The sequence below is a fragment of the Taudactylus pleione genome, unplaced genomic scaffold, assembly GCF_031769625.1.
Source record: "Taudactylus pleione unplaced genomic scaffold, aTauple2 ptg000006l, whole genome shotgun sequence".
NCBI classification, from domain to species: Eukaryota; Metazoa; Chordata; class Amphibia; order Anura; family Myobatrachidae; genus Taudactylus; species Taudactylus pleione.
In genome coordinates this window covers 12,117,542-12,141,341 of record NW_028284409.1, presented here as the reverse complement: position 1 = coordinate 12,141,341, position 23,800 = coordinate 12,117,542, and the positions used below count along the sequence as shown (strand labels likewise).

At 43.2% G+C, this 23,800-nt stretch overlaps 1 protein-coding gene across 1 annotated transcript in view; it reads right to left on the bottom strand.

Annotated features, from left to right (window-relative positions):
• Positions 1 to 18,212, bottom strand: part of LOC148543079 (interleukin-20 receptor subunit alpha-like) — an 81,228-nt gene extending 63,016 nt beyond the window's left edge. The window contains exon 1 of the mRNA XM_088452912.1: positions 17,970 to 18,212. Coding sequence (XP_088309038.1) covers positions 17,970 to 18,021 — 52 coding nt within the window. The 5' untranslated portion in view covers positions 18,022 to 18,212. The remainder of the gene's footprint in view (positions 1 to 17,969) is intronic.
• Positions 18,213 to 23,800: the final 5,588 nt, after the last annotated feature.

Sequence of the window (23,800 nt, the reverse complement as noted above, 5' to 3'; positions counted from 1 at the left end):
ACTTTCCATATTACATGTACCTATCCTTTTTCCAAACAGGGCCCATGACCTACAAGCTGCTGATTGACAATCCACCCCAGTCCTTACAGATTCTTATCAGATGTCCATTGGGATCTGCAGTCTTTTGGGCTCATATACAGTGGCATGGCATCACTAGGGTTGGTGTCACCCAGTGCGGCGCGATGCACTCACCCTGCTTATCTGCTTTTTTAGGCTCCGCGGACACCTTGTAGTGCCATTATAATAATTAAATAATATTAATATTTGTTTGCAGATATGTTGCCGATTATTTCAAATCCAGATACCAGAATACACGTGACACTTTATGTGATAAAGGTTAGGCACATCTGATAATGTAGGGCTCTATTAGAGCACCCAGGTTGTAGGAGTCTTCAGTTATATATTTAGTTTTGGATATTCAATAGTTAATGATGATTAATAGCTGCTGGGTAAATGTATTTTTGATATCCAATAGAAGGGTAGAGTGGGGATTGTGGATTCTACTGAGCACTCTGCTGTGGGTTTTCCTTCACTGTTTTGGGTCTGTTATTCTTATCTTTTCCTTCCCCTTTGTTTCTCTGTGCCTTCTTTGCTTTTCTTTAATTTGTCTTTTCTCTTTGGTTTGCACTATTTCTCCTTCCAATGCCCCATCACTCACATTCTACTATGCTTCCATTGTCACCTTATAGATCTGGTCTTTCCTGCCCTTCTGGCACAGCCACTGCCCCACACCACCAACTGTCCCATGCCATGTGGCCATGTATTTAGTGCCAGCCCAGACCATTTCATTTGCTTTTAGGCCTGTCCTGCCAAAACTCCCCTCTTTTAGCGAGTCCAGTGACCTTCCCATCTGCCAGATCCCATCCGCTCCCTCCCCTTAGGGTTTTCTCCCCCTCCTGCTCCTGTATGTACATGCCATCTCTGCTCCCCCCTTCAACAACCATTATTTCAGGTTTTAGTTCTCCAGGTGCCCCCACGTCCACCAGGGCTGTTGGTCTATCTGTTAACTTGGTAATCCAGCTGTTGTTTAAGAGTAGATAAGCAACCTACTAAGAAAGATACTGAATGTATCTAAATGCGTCCAGAAATTGAGGCTTTGGAACAAGGCCTGGGGAATCCTCCAGGATTATAGGGATTGCAGCAAAACATAGAACTCAAAATCCATCTAGAGCAGAGCCAGGTTTAGACTGCATGAGGCCTTAGACAAGATACCAGTTTGGGACCCCCCCCTCAAACAATCCATTCATAATTCATGACCCTTACATTATTTGTTGCTTCAGTAGTGATGCTGGCGCCATGTTTCTCTATGTACATAATCTCAGTTGAAGGCAGAAACACGCCCCAAAAATGGCCATGACATGCATCCCTACTCTAAACCTTACCATAACTCAGCCCTAACCCCAAACCTCACCCTACCCATAACCTCTGCCCTAATACCCTAACCCATAACGCTAAACCATTGCTCATACCATAACTCAAACCCCTTAACTAACCCTAACCCAAACCCCTAAACTAACCGTAACCCCTAACCCAAACAACCCTAACACCCTACTCTATAAGTAATACCCTAACCCAAACCCCTAAACTAAACCTAAAACCTAATACCCTATACCTAATACCCTATCCGTTAAATTAGGAGAGCCTGTTTTCCAGTATCACATAACGCTGAATATATTGCATATGCATTCAAAGAAATAGTTGCAATATCAGATTGTAATATAGTAAATAGAAACATATAGGCAGGGGAAGCCAATTCCAAGGAGTGGAGTCCAATTGTGAGGAAGAAAACAAGCAACAGCGATATATAACTGGGCTCAACAAACCATAATTACTCTTATGCAACAGATCAAAATCATCAGAGTGACAGTGTGGACGTATTACAAAGTTTCTCCATCTGTTGTAAAAAACTCAAGCATAAATGCAGTAAGTGTATAACAGAAAAAAGCTGTCACAAATAATACAATAGTTAAATACCAGCAGCAGAGAAGCCGGAAGGAAGGGGAGAAAGGTCCCGGGGGCAGGACACCACGCAGCAGCCGCGGCTACTAGGGGCTACAGTTGCTGCCTTCATTAAAGTGACAGCTGCAAGCCGCACTCAAAGGGGGTGTGGCAGAGCAGCAGCTACACCGGCTACAAGGAGCCGTGGCTGCTGCTTCATTGAAGCAGCACCTTGAAGTCGGCATCCCCGATCGATGCTGGCCACAGTGATCGGGACACAGCAACAGTCGCGGCTACTTCTATGGAACACACAGCTGCCCTTGAAACCGCGCTGGGATGGGGGTGCCGCCAGGTGCCCGATCACTTTGGCCAGCAGTGATTGGGACACAAAGGAGGGGGAGCCGCGGGTGCAGAGGGACCAGCGGGTCCCTCTAATATAGGAGGCTGCTGGAAGATTAACTTCCCGCAGCTGCCTAGTGGGTGTTTCTGACTGGTCACATCAGATGCGACCATGTCAGTTAAAGCCCAGTCTTACGTGGTCGCATCTAATGTGACCATGCCAGGCAAGTAGTTAACCAATTACAAGGTGTGGAGTGTCATGTTAGTGATTGCATGACAAGTGTAGACCTTGCACTTGCTTTGTGTATAAGCAATAAAAACACGCAACAAAATGTTACTTGGATAATAAATATTTGTACAGTTCAAGGAGGTGTGACTAACTGGTGACTTAGCATAGTAAGTATACAGTATATATCTACAGCTCAAAAAACCTGTTGCACAGATGTGTCCACGTATAATTTACCTCCGTGTGCTACAAGTAGCGTTAAACATAACGCATAAGTGTGACTCGGTAGCGCCAAGCGTCTTTTCGTGTGACTTTTTACCTTCAATGCTTCTTATTCGCAAAGCTGTGACACATGCAGATACAGCTGCACAGAATATACAGTGCATCTGGAAAGTATTCACAGCGCTTCACTTTTTCAACATTTTGTTATGTTACAGCCTTATTCCAAAATGATGATGGAGGCCACTGTGCTTATTGGGACCTTCAAACCAGCAGATATATTTCTGTACACTTCCCCAGATTTGTGCCTTGAGACAATCCTGTCTCGGAGGTCTACAGACAATTCCTTGGACTACATGTTTGGTTTGTGATCTGACATGCACTGTCAAGTGTGGGACCTTATATAGACTAGGGATGTGCAGGCTCGGTTCTACTCGGTTCCGTTCGGGTGTTTTTACCGAATCTTATTGGCTATCCAAAACTCGTGACAGCTGATACCCAATAAGATTCGGTAAAAACACCCGAACGGAACCGAGTAGAACCAAACCCGTGACAGCTGATACCCAATAAGATTCGGTAAAAACACCCGAACGGAACCGAGTAGAACCGAACCCGCTCACCCCTAATATAGACAGGTGTATGCCTTTCAAAATCATGTCCAATCAACTGAATTTACCACAGGTGGACTCCAATTAAGCTATAGGAACATCTCAAGGATGATCAGTGGAAACAGGATGCACCTGAGCTCAATTTTGAGCTTCATAGCAAGGGCTATGAATACTTATGTGCATGTGATTTCTTAGTTTTTTTTTATTAAATTTGCAAAAATCTCAAAAAAACTTTTTACACGTTGTCGTTATGGGGAATTGTGTGTAGAATTTTGAGAACAAAAATGAATTTATTCCATTTTGGAATAAGGCTGTGACATAACAAAATGTGGAGAAAGTGAAGCGCTGTGAATACTTTCCGGATTCACTGTAGGCATGCCACATATCATTTTAATCAGCATAAGTTGCTTGTGCATCCTATTCGCATTACTTTGCGAATACGACGCATTTGAAGGTAAAAAATTGCACTAAAATACGCTGAGCGCTACCAAGTCACACCACGGCATGGTGCAACTAGAAGGGCTGTAACGCGCGGAATGGATATGGAATACCGCCGATTCCCATCAGCGGCAGCCCGACAGGAGCAGAGTGCGACGCAGCGGAAGGCCAACAGCGCTGGAAATCCTGATCGTGGATAGGTAAGTATCCACTAACCTAACCCTAACCCTCCTTAGGGGTGCCTAACCCTAACTTCCCCTCCAAGTGCCTAACCCTAACCACCCCCTTCCCCGCTACCTAAACCCAAGTCCCCCGGGGGGGTGCCTAACCCTAAGTCCTCCCGGGGGTGCCTAACCCTCCCTCCCCCTAGCCTAACCCTAACCCTCCCAGGGGGGTGCCTAACCCTAAGTCCCCCCCGGGAGCCCTAAACCTAACCCTTCCCCCCAGCGGCTGGTCGTGATACCGGGCGCCAGTCTCCCGGCGTCTGGGAAATGCGGGCATCTACATCTAGATGCCCGGCATTTCACCCATGCCGGGATAAGACAGTCGGGAAGCCGGCTGCCGGTATATAGGCAGTCGGCTTCCCGATTGCTTCCCGTAACGCGCAACTCTGAGGAGTATATTTACTAAAAATCCATGTGTTTCTGGGGCTAAATCACATATTTACTAAACATTTTTGTTTTGGTTCTTAAGTATTAGTAAATGTGTGATTTAGCCCCAGAAACACAAAATTGATGTTGATCAAAATCAATTAAAATCAACTTTTAATAAATATACTCCTGAGTCTGTGTCTGTGAGTAACACAGACAGTCAGACCCAGACAGACTCGACTCCTGCTGACATCCCTCCAAAGTAATACCCCCATTAGTATGCCACTGAATTGGAAACATCTAAGCTTATCCTATGTTGGGTAGGAAAACGGTCATTAAATATGTGATTTTCCCTAAATTGACATATGTCATGCAAATGCTCTCGATCAGGTTGGTTAGCGCAGACATCTTTAAATGCACTAAATTGTTTCTAATATTTCTCTGGGAAGGAAAGAAACCATCAATTTACAGGCGCAAGCTGATGAGAGGTAATTCACAAGGCGGTATGGCATTTCAACATGTGGCTTTTGGGACATTTTTATTAAACCTGCATTGAAAAATTTATTTTTTCCTACTCACCTGTAGCATTATTGCAAACACTCAGATCTAAGATCCTCCCATATTGCTCCAGAATGTTCTCTTCCATGACACCTATTTTACTTGGTTGTTGTTGATAAAAAGCTTCAGAGGCCCCAATTAATGACTAAATAGATGATCCATAATTGCCTACCTTTCAGTTGCTCTTCCCGGGAGAAGCCCGGGTAAGAGAAGCAGCAGGGGGGGTGACGGGGGCGGGGCCTGACAAATCGCGTCATTAAGCCCCGCGCCCTCGTGGTAAAATTGCCGCGATTGGTTAAAATTTACTTAGGGGGCGGGGCCAAACAACATGATTCATGTAGAATCACGTCTTAAGCCCCACCCCCTACACGGAGACCCGCGATCGCCGCCAGAATTCTCCTCGTTCTGCCCACTTCACTAGGAAGTGGGCAGAATGCGGGAGAAATGCCTACCTTTCCGGGGGTGCGGGGGGTTACCCGAAAAATCGGGAGCCTCCCGCGAAAACCGGGAGGGTAGGCATGTATGGATGATCATATGGGGCAACCAAAACTTTTTACCAAGCCTTAAAAACGTAATTATATAATTTTGGGAGAAGATGGTATGGCTCAGATCAGGGATATTTTTGACCATGGGGCACTAGTTACTCCTTCCAACAATGGAGAGAGAAATTTCATTTACCCGGCTCCCACTTTTTCATGCACTCATAGCTTTGCCATTATGCCATAACTTTCACTGGTGTCACTCATACTGCCAACTTCAGATAAACTGGAATCCTGGCTACATTTTGTCAAAACCAATAGTCATAGAATACATTTTTTATATGAGGATCTAACTCAAGCGGTCTTACCAGACCCCTAGTTATGCACATGTATAGCATGGAAACCCTTAATTCCCGATCTCACCACCTCTGCCTTACATGAAGTGCATATTAGTTTGATAAATAGGGCATAAATATTCCCCGCTCAGAGAAACACTTTGTGTCGAACGAACCCGTTTTTTGCAAGGAATGTAAGCATAATGTAGCAACTAATTGAAACAATTAAGGTGTAGTGACACTAGCGCTGATGGTAAAATGAATCACAGCTTTCTCTAGTAATCAGAGGCAGGCTGAAATGTATTGAATAGATGACATCATAAAACAAATAAGATAAAATATAGCAGCTATTGAGATAAATAAATGGGGGAGGGGGGATCATATTGGACAGCCATGGGGGAGGGCTTGCTCGGACACCCAGGGGGGCGGATCGGAAACGGAGAACGTGGTGGTGGGTGGGAGTTGAGCAGGATCGGACACCGGAGGCCGTGGGGGGGGGGGGGAGGTGGTGAGAAACAACAAGGGATTAGAGATATTCAGCAATGAGGAAATCCTTATGGACACCTCAGCTGAATGGGGAAAAGTATCACTTTTCCGAAAAGCTGACTCCGCAAAATAAACAGCTTTTCGGAAGTGATACTTTTTTTAGTGAGGCATGATGAATACCTCCAAAACAATTTTTTGAAATCGCAGCGAGTTTAAAACATAATTATCAATAGTGATAATTATGTCATGATGAAAAGGCCCCTTAAACTGAGTTTAGAAAGGGTTTCACCTCCACGTAGTACACAAATATTGTTCTGTATTGTATTACTTAGTTCATTTTGATTACCTTAATTGTTTATTGATTTAGTTCACTTGCTTTGATGAGTAAGGGGTCTTTTCATGATGTTAATTACCGAGGTCCAAATGGACCCCAATAATTAACATTCTAACTCGCCGCAGATGCCGGAGAAATTCATCATTGCTCTGGTGCAGAGACAGCTGATGCGAAAATCAGCTGTCCCCACGAGAAGCTTCACTGTTCGTTTTGGCCATTCTGCCAGAGGAAGGTAAGCAGGAGATATCTGTGATACTGGTGTATGGGTACAGCGGGCCATTCTGCCAGAGGAAGGTAAGCAGGAGATATCTGTGATACTAGTGTATGGGGACAGTGGGCCATTCTGCCAGAGGAAGGTAAGCAGGAGATATCTGTGATACTGGTGTATGGGTACAGCGGGCCATTCTGCCAGAGGAAGGTAAGCAGGAGATATCTGTGATACTGGTGTATGGGGACAGCGGGCCATTCTGCCAGAGGAAGGTAAGCAGGAGATATCTGTGATACTAGTGTATGGGGACAGCGGGCCATTCTGGCAGAGGACGGTAAGCAGGAGATATCTGTGATACTATTGTATGGGTACAGCGGGCCATTCTGCCAGAGGAAGGTAAGCAGGAGATATCTGTGATACTAGTGTATGGGGACAGCGGGCCATTCTGCCAGAGGAAGGTAAGCAGGAGATATCTGTGATACTAGTTTATGGGGACAGCGGACCATTCTGCCAGAGGAAGGTAAGCAGGAGATATCTGTGATACTAGTGTATGGGGACAGTGGGCCATTCCGCAAGAGGAAGGTAAGTAGGATATATCTGTGATATCTCCTGCTTTATCTTCTTAATGAATGGCCCGATAACTTCATTTTTACAACTGCAGGAGAAAATGTGCATCTGCGATCGCAGCCTGGGATCAACATTGTGCGATGGTCGTGATGGATGTCCCTTTGGCTGAAGCCTGACCGGGTCCTGTTAGCTTGCGAGGCCAGGAAATCTGTGTCCACTGACACAGACCCTGGACTTGTCCCTCCTGGAAAACGGGGGCGACACGCCCCCATTTGCCTGCTCTCTGCCTCACAAATGTCGCAGCCTGTCAATCAGGCTGCGGCTGGGGTGCAGTGTGGGCAGACTTGCAGATGGAGGGATGCACATGCAGAGTACACATCCTGCGCATGGTCAGTCCTCCAACAATCAGAGATTTGCAGTAGCCATTGGGTTAGTGTACATCTTTGAATCAGGCCCAGAGTGTTTAAGGATAAAATGCCCTTTAATAGAAATGAAAATTCCCATCCATAACAGCAGCCTATTTATCCAGCTTTTTTATCTTAAATTATGTAGAAACTGTAGTTTCTGCATAATATACGTAGGTTGTCCAAAAAGTATTGCCTAAATGCTCATAACTCTTAAATAATATGCAATATTTATTTGAAACTTTGTCAGTTTGTAGTTTAATATGTCTGCTAGTTATATATGTATTTTTGTTTAAGTAGTCCAAGAAATACCATGGAATCCAAGATGAAACAAAGAGCAGTCATTGAATTTCTGGAAAAAGAAGGCTGCAGTGCTACAGAAATCCACAGAAGACTGAAAAAAGTGTATGGTGAGCGTACAATTGACTATAGCAATGTCAGAAGGTGGATGAATCGTCTTCAATTGGGAGAATCGTCCGTGTGCGACAAACCTCATGGTGGTAGACCATCAACTGCAGTGACAGCAGAGAACCGATGCAAAGTCGATGCCATGATTCAGAAAGACCGTTGTGTGACCATCAGAGATGAACTTGAATGTAGCCATGGCACTGTAAAAATACTAATCAATGATTTGGGATATCGTAAAGTGTATGCTAAATGGGTTTCAAAGCAATTAACCAGGGATCATAGGGCCCAGAGAGTGGAAGTGTGCAATGACCTTTTGACCAACTTTGAAGCCAACCCTGAGATGTTTTTGGAAAATGTAATTACAGGAGATGAGACCTGGGTATTCCTTTATGACCCAGAAACAAAGGCCCAATCAAAGCAATGGAAACACCCAAGTTCATCTAGGCCCAAAAAGTTTAAATCACATCGATCCGTAAACAAAGTCATGGCCACATTCTTCTGGGATTGCCGAGGTGTTATTCTCATTGATTACTTGGAACCAAACCAATCAATCAACAGTGATCGATACATTATTACACTTAAGAAGCTGAAAGAATCCATCTGCAAAAAAAGGTCAATAATTCCACTGTCAAATGTCATCTTACACCACGACAATGCCAGACCTCACACTTCGATGGCAACATCTGCGGCCAGTGCCAAAATGGGCTGGGCAATAATGCCACATCCACCATACAGTCCTGATTTGGCCCCTTCTAGCTTTCATCTGTTTGGTCCTCTCAAATACTGTCTCCAGGGTCAACATTTTGAAGACATAGAGGTTGTTAAAAACACCATACTTTCCTGGGTCAAACACCAACCACTGAAATTTTGTGTCATTCTGTTACAAAGACTTCAAAGTATTTTACTGCAAATTTTCAAATCTGTATCTATAATAAAATTTGAGTTGTGAGCATTTAGGCATTACTTTTTGAACAACCCTCATAATTGTATGTATTATTGCTGTGGAATAATAGCCTAATGCCGGGTAGCAGTGGCGGCTCCAGAGGGGAGAGTTGCAGCGCAGTCCAAAAGTCAAATAGTATTAGGTATCACAAGCTCTGTCCCTGCAAGGGACTTTTTGGGGTTGATAATTTCCTGTAATATTTCCTAAATTCGCAATGCGAATTTAATCGGAAATATCACACTACAACCGCATTTTAAATGCGGATTATAGAAAATAGAGCCCTATATGTTTGTTATTGCATGAAGATAGAGTATGCACAATTTAAAAAATGCACCTATTAGTCAACACTAATGTGTGAAATGTTAGAATTTCCCTAAAACATGAGCTATGATACAATTTACTTTTATCTGGTTTTTATGCATTAAAAGTGTGTCATAGCTGTAACTTATCAAAATAATGGAAAACATGGAATTTCCTTCATCCACTCTACAAAGGCACCATCTTGTTCTACTCATTTGGCATTCTCTCTCATATAAGCATGTTCAGCAATAGACCTCCAATTTGTTTCCCTGTTCCCCCATATCACCACCTGTACTGTACATCATCACCTGTAAACTGCTCATATTGAACTCCCCTGGGAATATACCTTTCTAATACCACTTTCAGACAGAAAAAAGCCAAAATCCTGCTTTAACTCGGCACGCCGTCTTGCGTGCAGGGCCCTCTTGTCGGTCCCAGTTGAACCCCTTCAGACAGAAGAGCAAATTACCGGGTCAAACATTTCAACCCGGTAATTTGCAGATTAACACGGGTATGTTTTCTGTCTGAAAGGGTCTATCCGGGTTGAAATTCCGGGTCGCTAACCATGGTAAAAACCTGGGACGAAATCACGGGAACTTCGACCCGAGTTGACCCTTTCAGACAGAAAAAGGACCCGTGTTGATCAGCAAATTACCGGGTAAAAATGTTTGACCTGGTAATTTGGTTTGCTGTCTGAAAGGGGTATTATAGTTTTGGTAACTTTATTTATAATAAAGTGCATAAGTCATACAAACATGCAATAAACTAGTGAGCCAAACGTAGATAACATAATTAGAAGCTGTAAAAACTACATGCTGTTAATCATAAAGGTCAAAAATATACAGTAGCACCCCCAACATGCAACAATTGTTAATTCTCATTGTATATTTTTCATGCATACAAGTAAATTATCTCCTGTTGTCTTTATTAAACAATCACAACAAAGATAAGCATTGATAGAAATGGTTAATGTCTACTGTCTAACGTAAAAATGTGTACCATTGGAATAAACATGAACAGCATTTTAACTGTGTATCACTTCTTGACGGCAATTTAATTAAGCGCGAGGTGAATAGTGCCGGGAAGTTGGTCCCAGAGTTGTTCAATTCACTGCGTTGTTTAGTCTGACTATAACAACTTCAGTTGGAGAATGCTGGTTCTCGCGACTTAACCTGGGTGTTTAGTTGCGAAAAACGGCATTTCCCAACTAAAGCGTTGGCTATGAGGCTGTTAGCGTCACGCTAAGCTCGCAGACAGCCTCGTGGCCATTACTTTACTTTGATTTCTGTTCACACCCTTAGGAGGGTGCGAGAAAAAATGCTTTAGTCGACCTAACAGCACAGTGAATTAAATAGCTCCGGCAACCCCTTCCCAGCGCTATTAACACAGCGCAGAATTGTATCGTCATTGTTACAATTTAATTTAAAGTATCAAATAAAAATGTATTGTATTATATAGCAAAAATGCTGAGCCCATATACCTTGTCACCAATAAATATTTTGCTTTTGACCACATTTTCTATATTTCAGTTCAAATGACAGTACTAAATGGTACAAACTAGGGGTGTGCACAGGCCACTTTTCGTGTTTTGTGTTTTGGTTTTGGATCTGGATCTTTCTTCGTGTTTTGGATTTGGATTGGTTTTGCCAAAACCACCCTTCAGTGTTTTGGGTTCTGGGTTTTGTGTTTTGGATCTGTATTTTTTTTTAAAAAAAGCATAAAAACAGCTAAAATCACAGAATTTGTGGGGTTTTATGCTCCTATTCAATTATTAACCTCAATAACCTTCATTTCCACTCATTTCCAGTCTATTCTGAACACCTCACAGCTCACAATATTGTTTTTATGGCCAAAAGGTTGCACCGAGGTAGCTGGATGACTATGCTAAGCGACACGAGCGGGCGGCACAAACACGTGGCCCATCTAGGAGTGACACTGCAGTGGCAGACAGGATGGCAGTTTGAAAAACTAGGCCCCAAACAGTACATACTGCAAAGAAAAAAAAGAGGTGCAAGATGGAATTGTCCTTGGGCCCTCCCACCCACCCTTATGGTTGTATAAATAGGACATGCACACTTTAACAAACCAATCATTTCAGCGCCAGGGTCTGCCACACAACTGTGGCTGAAATGATTGGTTCGTTTGGGCCCCCACAAAACAAGCTGGCAATTAATGTGTCCCTGCACAAACTGGCTCTACGGAGGCAAGATGTCGTCCTCATCCTCCTCATCCACCGATTCCTTGGATAAAACAGGAAAAAGGGATTTAGGTGTCCCTGGACTGCTTACGGTCTTAGCCAAAATTTCTGAACTTGACAGTAACTTTTTATGAACGCGCTGCAGGTGCCGTATAAGGGAGGATGTTCCTAGGTGGTTAACGTCCCTACTCCTACTTATTTCACCATTACATATGGTACATATGGCAAGACAGTTGTTGTCCGGATTTGGATAGAAATATTGCCAGACCAAAGAGGTGGAATGTTTGGTCTTCTGCCCAGGCATGACCGTGATGGGCTTTTTCATCCCACGGACAACAACTGTCTCCCCCGGAGCCTGATTTAAACAAACCACATCACCATCAGAATCCTCCACGCCAACTTCCTCCTCAGCGCCAGCTACACCAGTATCCTCATCCTGTTGTACTTCAACAGTGACATCTTCAATTTGCATATCAGCAAGTGGACTGTGGGTGCTCCTTTCAGCACTTGCAGGGGCGTGCAAATGGTGGAAAGAGCAACCTCTTCCCGTCCAGTGCTGGGAAGGTCAGGCATCGCAACCGCCACCACACTTGGACTCTCCTTGGGGATTTGTGATATCTTCTTAGAACGCACAGTTCTTCGCTGTGCTTTTGCCAGCTTAACTCGTTTGATTTTTTTAGCGGGAGGAGGGCTTCCATCGTCATGTGAAGCTGAACCACTAGTCATGAACATAGGGAAAGACCTTAGCCGTTCCTTGCCACTACGTGTCATAAATGGCATATTGGCAAGTTTACGTTTCTCTTCAGATGATTTAAATGTTTTTTTTAAGGTCATTTTCCTGAACTTTGTCATTTGGGATTGTGGAGCTTATTCAGAGGCAGCCGTACGGTCTACGACCGCACAGCCGCCTCGATGTTTTGCCAGTGCGCATGCGCACGAGGGAGCCGGCTCCCTTGTGCGCATGCGTGAGATCCGCTACGACCGACAGCGCTGGTCGTAGCGGGTCTCTTTCCAAAGGGGGTGAGCTGTCGATGTTGATTGACAGCTCATCCCGTTTGGAAGGCGGGCCGGAGGGGTGGCAGCCCAAACGGAGGCGTTCTAATTGGAACGCCTGCCGTTTGGGGGAGGCCCCGCTGACATCACTAGAGAAGAAGCTCTCCGGGGCTTACGACAAGTGAGACCCTACCCTAGGGTCTCGTCGTAAGCCCCGATGGTCGCGATGGTCTCTGACCATCGCGACCATCACCCGAGCAGTCATTAGAGCTGTGGGTGTTAACCCACATCCTAATGACCGCAACAGAGGCGGGCAGTCAGGATGCAAGTGGCCGCCCAGTTTCTGAGCGACCGCTTGCATCCTCCGACCGCCACTGAATGAGGCCCTGTATGTGCCCTCTACTATGACATTGGGCATCGGCCTTGGCAGACGACGTTGATGGCATGTTATCGTCTATGTCATGACTAGTGGCAGCAGCTTCAGCACTAGGAGGAAGTGGTTCTTGATCTTTCCCTATTTTATTTTTATCGGAGAAAGTTTGGTCCTCCATTTATGTTATATTGATTTGATATATACGTGCGGCTAAGGCGCACACAAACATAGAAAATATTTTTTTATTTTTGCTGGAGAGTAGTGCACTTTGTGGGTTACAACACCCTTTAAGAAATGAGCCAACCGGCCCTTTACTTATGGGACACAGGCGCACGCTTGGCGCTGCTCCTTTGTTGATGCACGTGCAGCTACAGCCCACACAATTCACAAACAAAAAATATTTTTTTATTTTGCTTGGAGTGCCCTTTGGGGGTTACAGCACCCTTTAGCGGTCAATCCAGCCGGCCCATTATTTATGGGACACAGGCGCACACTTGGCACTACTTTGTTGATGCACGTGCGGCTACTGCGCACACAATTCACAAACACAAAAAAATATATGTTTTTATTTTGTTTGGAGTGCCCTTTGGGGGTTACAGCACCCTTTAACGGACAAGCCAGCCGGCCTTTTACTTATGGGACACAGGCGCACGCTTGGCACTGCTCCTTTGTTGATGCATGTGCAGCCACAGAGCACACAATTCACAAACACAGAAAAAATATTTATTTATTTTGCACTTGGGGGGAGCACCCCTGATGGACAGAGCACCCCCTGGACAACACTACAGCACCACTTTAGGACTGGGACACTGCACAGGACTTTGGAGTGGACACAGCCCCTATGGACAACTGACTGCACAACACAGTCCAGCCAGCCCCTATGGACTTTGAAGTAGTGGACACAGCCCCTATGGACAACAGCAGCACAGCGCAGCACAGCACAGCACAACACTACTCTGCACTACACTACACAGCCCAGCCAGCCCTAACTCCCACCCTCCCTCTTCACTGTCCACAGCCGAGTGAGAAAATGGCGCCGACGCGGGTACCTTATATAGGATCCAAAACCCGCGAGACCCGGAAGGCGGGATGACTCGGATCGGCCTCGGATCGGGGGGGTTCGGATTTCAGAAATCCGAACCCGCTCACCCCTAGTACAAACCATTCAGTCCTTATACAAAGATGCACTCTTCATTGCTCATTAATAAAATACATTATATACAGTCCGAGACAGCAGTGCAATAAGAATGGTGCGTGGTCTATATGCAAAAGTACAGCAGCACTCACCTCATCCCTCACAGAGAAAGGGCCGTATTCAATTAGCGGCGAAAAGCCATTTTCTGCGTAAAAGGTTTGCCGATGACGTTATTTCGCCAGTGGAAACTTATCCCCGTATTCAATTGTGACGACTTTTCAACTGTGCGACAACGCAATGCAATTTCCCCGGCGAAAAAGTTTTGCTTATGAATAGAATTGCGGTTTTGGGGTGCAAAGGTGGGGAAACCACCCTGCACCCTTAGGACAGGTCCCCAAAGGTAAACTGTGTCAAAAACCTCCTAAAAAAGAATAAAGAACACCCAAAAAAATGACTTTGAAAAAGGGGGCAAAAAAGTACAAAGTTGGGGTGCAAACTTAAAAACTAGCAAAATAAACTTTGGGGGGTCTGCAAGTATGGGGGAGGTGTTTTTTGGATTGCAGGTGCTTGCTGAAGGTGCATTTTTCACACTTTTTAAGACCTCACTTTTACAATTTTAAACCATGCTTGCACCCATTTTCATGTACCCCAAATATGCTGGGACTAGTTATTTCCACCAGAAACCTGCTAAATGCTATTCTTCACCACTTGTGCAAAGACGCTAATTAGCAGCTAATGAGAGCATTTAAGTACCCCAAATAGCTTCAGCAGGGCTATTCGGGGGCATCTACCATGATAACCAAATCTGACAGCACTTTTCGCCTGTTTGAGTTTTGCCGGGACGTGTTTTCGCATCCTTTGGAATTAAATACGGGGATAAGCAGGGACGAGCGCGATACTTTTCGTGTCTAATTGAATATGCCCCAAAGTGTACGACCAGCACTCACAGTTTCAGTAGCTAATGGAAGGCTTTACTCAGTATAACATCATGACACAGGCAATGACAAGGAGGAAGATGCCGTGTATATATATATATATATATATATATATATATAACTCTGTGCTAATGAAAATGAACACAGTATGTGAGATGGCAGACAGCAAGAGGGATCCCCCAGCTGTTACCTTTATAGTTAAGACGTCTACCTACTGAACTTTGAATATTCAGGACGCTGATGTGCCGTCCACTTCTGATACACTGCTGTGAGACTTGGTCTCAGCAGACTGACGGCTGGTGCTAATCTACACGTTCAAGGCACCCGCAGCCGAGTCACGGCAAGGTGCCTCCAAGATACAGATCAAGCCTGTGGGGTGAGCATTACTCTAGACTTTGTCACATCCCAGGCCATTTATAACAGTTTACCCTCACGGGACTTCAACTGTATTTTTTTGAGGAGGGTAACCATCTGGCTATTTGCATGATTGATTTCAGTATATGATGCTACATGCGGGACTTATACATTTAAAAATCTGTGGACTACATCAAGCTACTAAACCTGGATTTGACATCAGTATAAAGGAGTTGAGAGATCCATTAACTCAATTTATATATCGATATTGTGTCTTATATTGTCTCACTCATCCCAGCTGATTGATTAATGATAATTAGAGGTATTATGATGTCATAAGTATATAAAGTGAGGTATTTTTAAGGTCAAATGTTTTATATATTATTATTTAATTAAAAATTCATATTTATGCATTCTTGATTGAGTCCTGACAATTCCTATTTATTGTTGTCTGCCATCTCACATACTGTGTTCATTTTCATTAGCGCAGAGTTCTATTGTTTTTGTTCTCTAGATTTTTATCATTGAATGAGTATTCACAGGCTCATTAAAGTCTCTGCAGCTGGAAATATATGGTCATTTTATTTGATAACAACTGATTTAATCTAAATTGGTAAGCGCCAAAGTTATCTGATTATCATATATATATATATATATATATATATATATATATATATATATATATATATATATATATACACATATATAAATAGAATGTCCGTTTGGTATAAGATGTTAGTGGTTTTTATTATGATGATATGTCAAAAAAACATTAAGATATGGAACAATGTTGAAAAATTAAGCATAAAATGAAAAACGTCTTACAGTCACTCTGCAATGCATTTCGTTTGATGAAGCAGACACCTCTGAGAAACACAATGCAGAGTGACTAAGTAAGCCTTTTTTTATTTTGTTTTATTTTTGCATCTTAAAAAACATTGGGCCTGATTCGCCCAGAAAATATGGGTGGCTATTCAAATGAACCGTTCGCTGTTTGCGGTCTGTTCTCGCCTCTAGGTCTGAACGAGCGAACAAAACTTGCGGTCGTTTTTGAGGAAACTACGCCCCCTGTCCGCTCGCATCCTACGTCATGTCCGCTATTTATTAGATTAATCGAGTACATCGACCAGGGTATGAACTGTTCGCTATTCTTGTGGTTGGTTTTTGCTACCACAATTTTGCGAGCAGTTCTGAGTTAAAAAAAACCAAGTGACGTGGTCAATGACGCTGCTGTATTAATTATGCACACCCATAAAACGCCCGTTTTGACCTTTAAGCACGCCTGCGTTCGGATTTCCTCTCCCCGTTTTCAAGCACCTTCCCCTGTTACCACCCACATACGCCTCATCCTGTCACTCAAATTAGCAGGCATTCGCTATTTTGCGAGCACATGAATTTCGGCCGCACTGACTGGTTCGCGCATGCGTATAACGATCCGTACGCATGCACAGTTGGGCAAACATTGCTCGGAGCGAACGAGCTGCCACTTACGAGTGGCTCTGAATCAGGCCCATTGTTCCATATCTTACCTTTATTTATCATTTGCTGTATTTTATATTTTATTGGAAGACAAAGTGTTTTTTGTTGTTGTTGTTGTATTTTTAATAAACTACCTTTATGCTTTTTATGTGAAATGGTGAAGCAAAATTTTTTAAATATTATTTTGTGAATTGCAAATAAATTTGTGTCTATAATAGGAGTAATGAATAACTTCAGGGCACTGTACATATATTTTTCTTGATATACACCGGAATTAAAACCACTAACATTTTGAACAAAGTTTATACCGTATTAACATTCTCTGATTAAATATATATTGAATAAAGAAGAGTGCGCCATTGGATATTTTGTGGTATTTAAATATTGGGTTTTATTGACCCTTTGTACAACCACTCGAATCGTTCTGTCAGCGTTGGAAAAGAAATCTCTTATGCTATTATGTGCCTAGTTACAGTATGCATGTTCATAAAGTTACCACAGATCTGTTTGTTAACAACTGTGTTACGTCTAAAGTTCAGCTGCACCTGTTTTCATTTGATTACATGAACTCTATAGAGCTCCCTTTGCTGTCTTCCATGAGGCAGTGCTGGATCAGATAGATGTAGCTCACAAACTTGCCAATGATATTTGTAAATAAAATTATGAGAGAAAAATGGATTCAAATACAAAAGAAACTTATGTATGTTTCTACCAAAAAGCTATAGGTAGGCCTGTAACTAATGCTGCCCATCCATTAGACGAGCTGAAAACTACTGCACGATTACGACATTGTAATCGTGCGGTCGTTTGTCAGTCTGCGATGAGCCTACACTGAACGAGCAGTCGTTCAGTGCAGGCTCATCATTCATCTGCAAACATGCTGAACCTCACGTTATCGTCAGGTTGACCAGCTTGTTTGCACGATGATAGATATCAGAAACAACCAGCGGGCATGTGCATCGCTGGTCGTTTCCGACATAAATGTGCACGATGCATACACAATTTGCAAGCGATTGCACGATAACAATGTCGTTATTGTGCAATCGCTTGCAAATATCGCTATTTGGATAACCATAGCACAGCACACACACACATACATACCATTCATGCTATCAGTGTTTACCTGATTCAGACTGTGGTAGTAGCAGTAGCAGGAGCAGCAGAGGAAAACGCATTCTACACCAGGCTGCCAATAATGTTGAATTGCAGTTTGCATTATATCTTACACCTGGAGTATTGTATAGAAAGACTTAGCTGACATGAATCGATCCCAGTGAAGGAACATTGTACAGACTGTGAAGATGGGACTCAGCTTCTGATGACACGAGTAGTTGCAATTGCCACACGTGTATTCACACTGACTTCCTTCTATACCACTCCTGTTATTTCTGGCAGTCCCCTCCCATTTATGCATTGTAGAAGATTTATTTTAAGTTTCCTTGTGTCTTACACCACACCCAACATTCTTTGAAACTCATGACTCCTTTACTTTTTTCTTCTGTATTCTGTAGCCTGGTAACACCTGAATGATGTATGCAAGCAGTACAGTGGGTGGTGCACTAATGGGAGGAGATCCGGCAATGACTAGCTATGAGGAAATAAAACAGATTGTGTGTTACTTTCATAGAGATACATACACACACAAGTTTTGTAGATTTCATTAGTTCAGACATGAATCCATTCCTACAACTATGATAATGATGAACATTGGGCCTGATTCACTACAGATCGTAATTGCGATTACGCACACAATCGGCCGATTGTTGCGTTCTGCTCATGCGAATGCGCCACAGTGCGTATGCGTGAACGGGCCACTGAAATCAAGACTTAAATTGCAGTGACTACGCAGACCCAACACAGAGTGATTGACAGGAAGTGATTGTGTGAGGTGACGGGGGAGTGGTCGGCAAAAAGTAGGCGTGCCAGTACGTTCCAACACCATTGCAGGGGTATGCATAAATTATTCACTGCGATGCCATATGCAGCCTGAGTACTCATAGCGTGCGGTGAGGTTAGCAATTTCTGAGTAAGGTCAGGGCTTGTGCAAGTGTGCGTGAGGCTGCGATGGTACTCGATGTTACCGATGGTTTCACAGTCTTGCTAAGGAATATGAATGTGTGTAAGGTAAAGTGGGCGTCCTTATGTTGTGCTGCGATGGCATAGTGATCACAATGGATTAGCATACTATCGCAGTGAGACTGCATGCATAATCGCTATTGCAATCGCAGTTGCGATCCGTAGTGAATCAGGCCCATCGTTAGTAAGTAGTAAAGTGCGGAATTTTTTCTCATTTACTTGTATATTCTTCTTAACATGGGTCCTGTGTATTAATAATCGCAGGATATTTTGCTACTCACCTGAAAACTAAAAGCTGCGATTTGGCCATGAATCAGCAATCCCCAAAAAACAATTCACAGATTCTGTGATTTTTTTTTCAGATTTAAAGATTCCCCTTTCCACCAATCTGCGCCCATACATTACAGCTATATATTTCAGTGACTTGCAGATCATTTTCAGGAAAGACAGATCTGCCAATCTTGAAGGCTCTTCATTTTACTAGTAACGGTCTGCAAATCTGGTGATTGTTACTGCATAACGGTGGGTTTCGTTCTGATCAAAATGAAATAGTACACACATGTGACCAATATGAGTGAGTACAAATGAACACACTTTATTTACAAGTAACAAACAAACAATTAACAAACAACATACAAAGTATACTGTATACTCAACTTTTGTCTATGTATTCAGATGACACCGGTAAATCATCATCTTCAGCATAAGATGTACTTCATCTTCTTCTCTCTGGGGAGCCCATCGTTTCCAACGCCCAGATAATCAATATACATTGCAGGTACCTCTTCTGCAGACTTTGAGATCCGTGCATGAGCTAAAGGGTCCTTTGTGTACCTCTGGTTTATATACCTTAGTATGGGGTGTTGGCTTGCCGGATATTAAGCCCATATCAGTTACATACAGTGCTAGGTATCAAGCACTCATTGGTCCAGCATAGCATTGACCACTTATCTCTCTTGCACATGCTCTGTAAGCACTAACATATATACTACCAGACAAAGACATACAGTAGTGACGTATCCTAGTATGGAGATGAGCTCTATTTCAAGGCTCTTTTCTATAGAGTCTGGACATCACTGCTAATTACCCATAATGCTTAGCATCTCTACACAGCTTATGATGGTCATTCCATTGGAATGTAGCTAACTGATAAGAACATAGAAGCTATGAATGACTCATTATACTTCTAGTAGTAGAAATGGCAGGTAGAGCTAGGCCTCAATATTTATGGCTTCTTTGACCCCAAAAGGTCATTTGACCGTTCTATGGAAAAACAGCAACTGTATTAAGACAATCTCATTTCAAACCTCAAGAGGCCTAGCAAGGGGTATATGTGTTTGTAAGTTATATGCCTATGTAGAAATTAACTATTTAACCCACTGATTACAGTTACCATACACAAGCAATCTACAGCCCCTATTGGCTGGTGAAATCCAACATGTTGGACAATCTGATTTACAGATTACGATCACTTTTTAGTCGGAATTGGTATAAGGGCCCCATACATCTGGCGGCCAATTCCCCAATCGGACTGGAAACATCGATCGGAAATGCAGACGGCCGGCCATTGATGGTCACCCATTTGACGGGGAATAGGTGAAATTCTATATGTTAAAAATTCCCGATTTGCTGAACACAATCATATTTTCATCGTGATCAATATATCAGTGGAATTTAACATGTTGAATTTCATCGATGCCCTGAACCCGCTGTCTGGGGATCAGGGATTTGCGGCAATCCGTTGCTAGTGTATAGGGCCTATACCCCATATATTGAAAAATGGGGAATTGCCCGACCCATTACGGATGTTTGAGGGCCTTTACAATTAAACAGTGTTATATGATAATTAAAGTCCAATTAAAAACCAGGCAGTGATTTAAATAATTAGCAGATGTTTATATAAAAGCAGGTACAATAGACAGCAATCAACAAGACTGAAGGCATCATCTACAAAAATTAAGATACAGGTATCCTCAGGGCTATTTGTCTGGAAAAATAGATTCAGGAACTGTAGGTGGAGCTACTGGGGGCTATAGAAAAGCAATTATATATCAAAAATTTATATTATATATACATATATAGAAAATAAGGCACTCAAAAGGGGTTTAAAAATACAATTTATCTTATGGAAAATACATTTTGGCCCAGGACATTATGTCATAATTAATGAGAGGTCGAGGAACTGAGGACCTCATTCAGACCCGCTCGCAAGCACTATGCGCTCGCAAGTGGGTCGATGGTGAGGGCCTGCGCAGCGTTCGCACTGTGCGTGCGCAAGCCCCAGAGCGAGTGACAAATGCACTCGCTCCGAGGCTCGCTACAAAAGGGGCGGCTGTCGATGTTGATCGACAGCTTGCCCCGTTTTGTAGGCGTGGTAGGGGGGTAGCCGGACAAACGGAGGAGTTCCTGAAGGAACGCCTGCCGTTTGTAGGCGGCCCTACTGACATCACCAGTGATGTTAGTAGGGAGCTTCCTGCTCTGTTAGAGCAGGAATTACCTGGGGCTTGCGGTAGACGAGACCCTACCGCAAGGGTCTCGTCGCAAGCCCCGAAGGTCGCGATGGTCTCGCTTTTTGCGAGAGGCTCTGAATGAGGTCCTGAGTTCCTGCTAAAAATAGCACTGAGTATCCTTAACAATCTCAGAACTATAATAAGGACATCCTTAAATTGGAATCTGTGATTATGTCATGAAAATACAATTAATACTGTGCACCAGGCGTCAAGATATTATAATACAAAACAGATGTGAAAGACGCAGAATATTCAAATACTGTACAAACATGGTATGCAACGCCTTATATAGAAACCAACTCTTGTGAGAATCCGACGTCGGGAGGATGCCGTTTGGCCTCGAAATGGGATCCGAGTAAGATGGGAACACCCGAGCCGCGGCGCGGGTGGACTCAGATCCCCGGTGTTAAGAACAGTTCGGATTCCACAAAATCCGAACTGCTCATCTCTAAATACAATGCACAGATTTGTTTGGTATTTTTTTGTCTACATTCATCATGTCGACATTCATAATATTGACATGAGTATATCAGCATGTTGACATGCTTAGCATGGCGATATTCATCATGTCGTCACACGGCCCTCATGAAGAGTCTCCCCAATTAGGTAATAAATAAAAGTGGGGTCACCTCAGGCTTAGGAGAGGCCCATTCATCAAACCCGAAAAGGGGTGGAAGATCTATATCAATAAATTACTCAGTATGAACCCACTTCCAGTATTGGATCCTGGAAGTCAGGGTAACATTAGGCCATTACATGAAAGGATTATCTATTTCAATTTACATGTATAATCATATTTTTGACTGTAAAGTTGTTTACGACGGCCACTCCCCACTCCCTCAAACGGGTTCCACCAATGAGGGTCCGGGGAGAAGGATATAAGGATCTATCTGTTACTAGCCCAGTACTTATTGATAAAGGCTCACAGTAGCTGAATCGCGTTGATGGATGACCAGAGGAGGGCAGCTATTCCAGACTTGGACTTATTGGTGGATTCCTGTTCCCGGGAGGTACCTTATTTATGTCCCAAATATTTGATGGTGTTTTATAGACCCATCTTCTGGTATGCTGCCTCACTTCTGTTTTTAACTTTGTCATGAAAATTAAACCGTGTTACACTATTGCCTACTTCTGTCTCCCTTCTTTTATATATATGATGGAGAGATAAGAAGTACAGCATAAAACAGAAGGACCTACCTCTATTTATGAAGTCGGAAAAAGTGACATTTATCGGATTATACACTGGGCAAAAGGTTGAAGTTATAGGATTTTGATCCGAAGACTATCTCATTTCAGGATTGGACGGTATTATGTTGTGCAGTGACATTTGAAATTTTTACATTGTGACATTCAGAAATCATTTTCCCCAATAAGGAGTTTGCGCTGGTCTAATCTTTTTCATATCTTTACTATACTTGCCTACCCTCCCGAAATGGCCGGGAGGCTCCCAAAAACGAGGAAAGGTGGACAAGTCGACTCATCATGTTAAGTAGAATCTGAATGGTTGCTATGGGCAACATCTCCAATTCTAAAAACTTTTACTTTAGTAAATATACCCCACTCAGTAAAAACCCTGACACACCTTTATCAGCCTCTTACAGGTGCAAGTACTAATTAGCATGTTCTCAGGCTGAAGACCCGAAATGGATCTAATGGATAGAGCCTGCCCTCATTCTCCGTTCTTAACCCCAGGAACCCTTAACTGACTTTTACTAAAGCCTAAACGTCTATCAAGTCTGTTTAGCAATCACAGACACACTTTTTTCTATACACCATTTTTGAGTTGGCTGCATATTGAGGTGCGACCGACTCAACAAATGCACATAAATATGCATTTTTATCTGCGTCTTTTCCTATATACATTTTGACTGTCCACCACTATATAAGCCCCAATGTGTGCAAACAGCTCTAAAAATTGGGTAGAAATCAGGACCAGTGATACAGTGCTGGCACAAACCTGCTCTTCTCACATGGAGCAAGAATATTGGAAGGCTTTGTAGTGCTCAGAAGAGTACTGCCAGATTGATTTGAGCAGCTGCCATTTTCTGTTTAGTGTGCAGGGAAGTAAGACGACAAAGCGGAGGAAGTATGTGGTACTTGTGGTGTATGTAGGGCTCTGTAATGCAGTTTAATTTTCCGGTAGTCTTGTGAAAAGACATGCAAAAGGTGCGCATGTCAAAGTTCAGGCCTTTTGCTGAATCGTGGTGGCTCCTAGAGGCCGCCGGCTCATGTTACTTGCCAGTGTGATGGATGCAGGCATCTCTTAGTGCTCCTCATCCAACATCAATAATGGGTGCTGGGTGTGAGCATTAATTCAGCAATTTGCACATGCGTGGTAGAAATATTGCCAAGAAAATGGCCACCACAC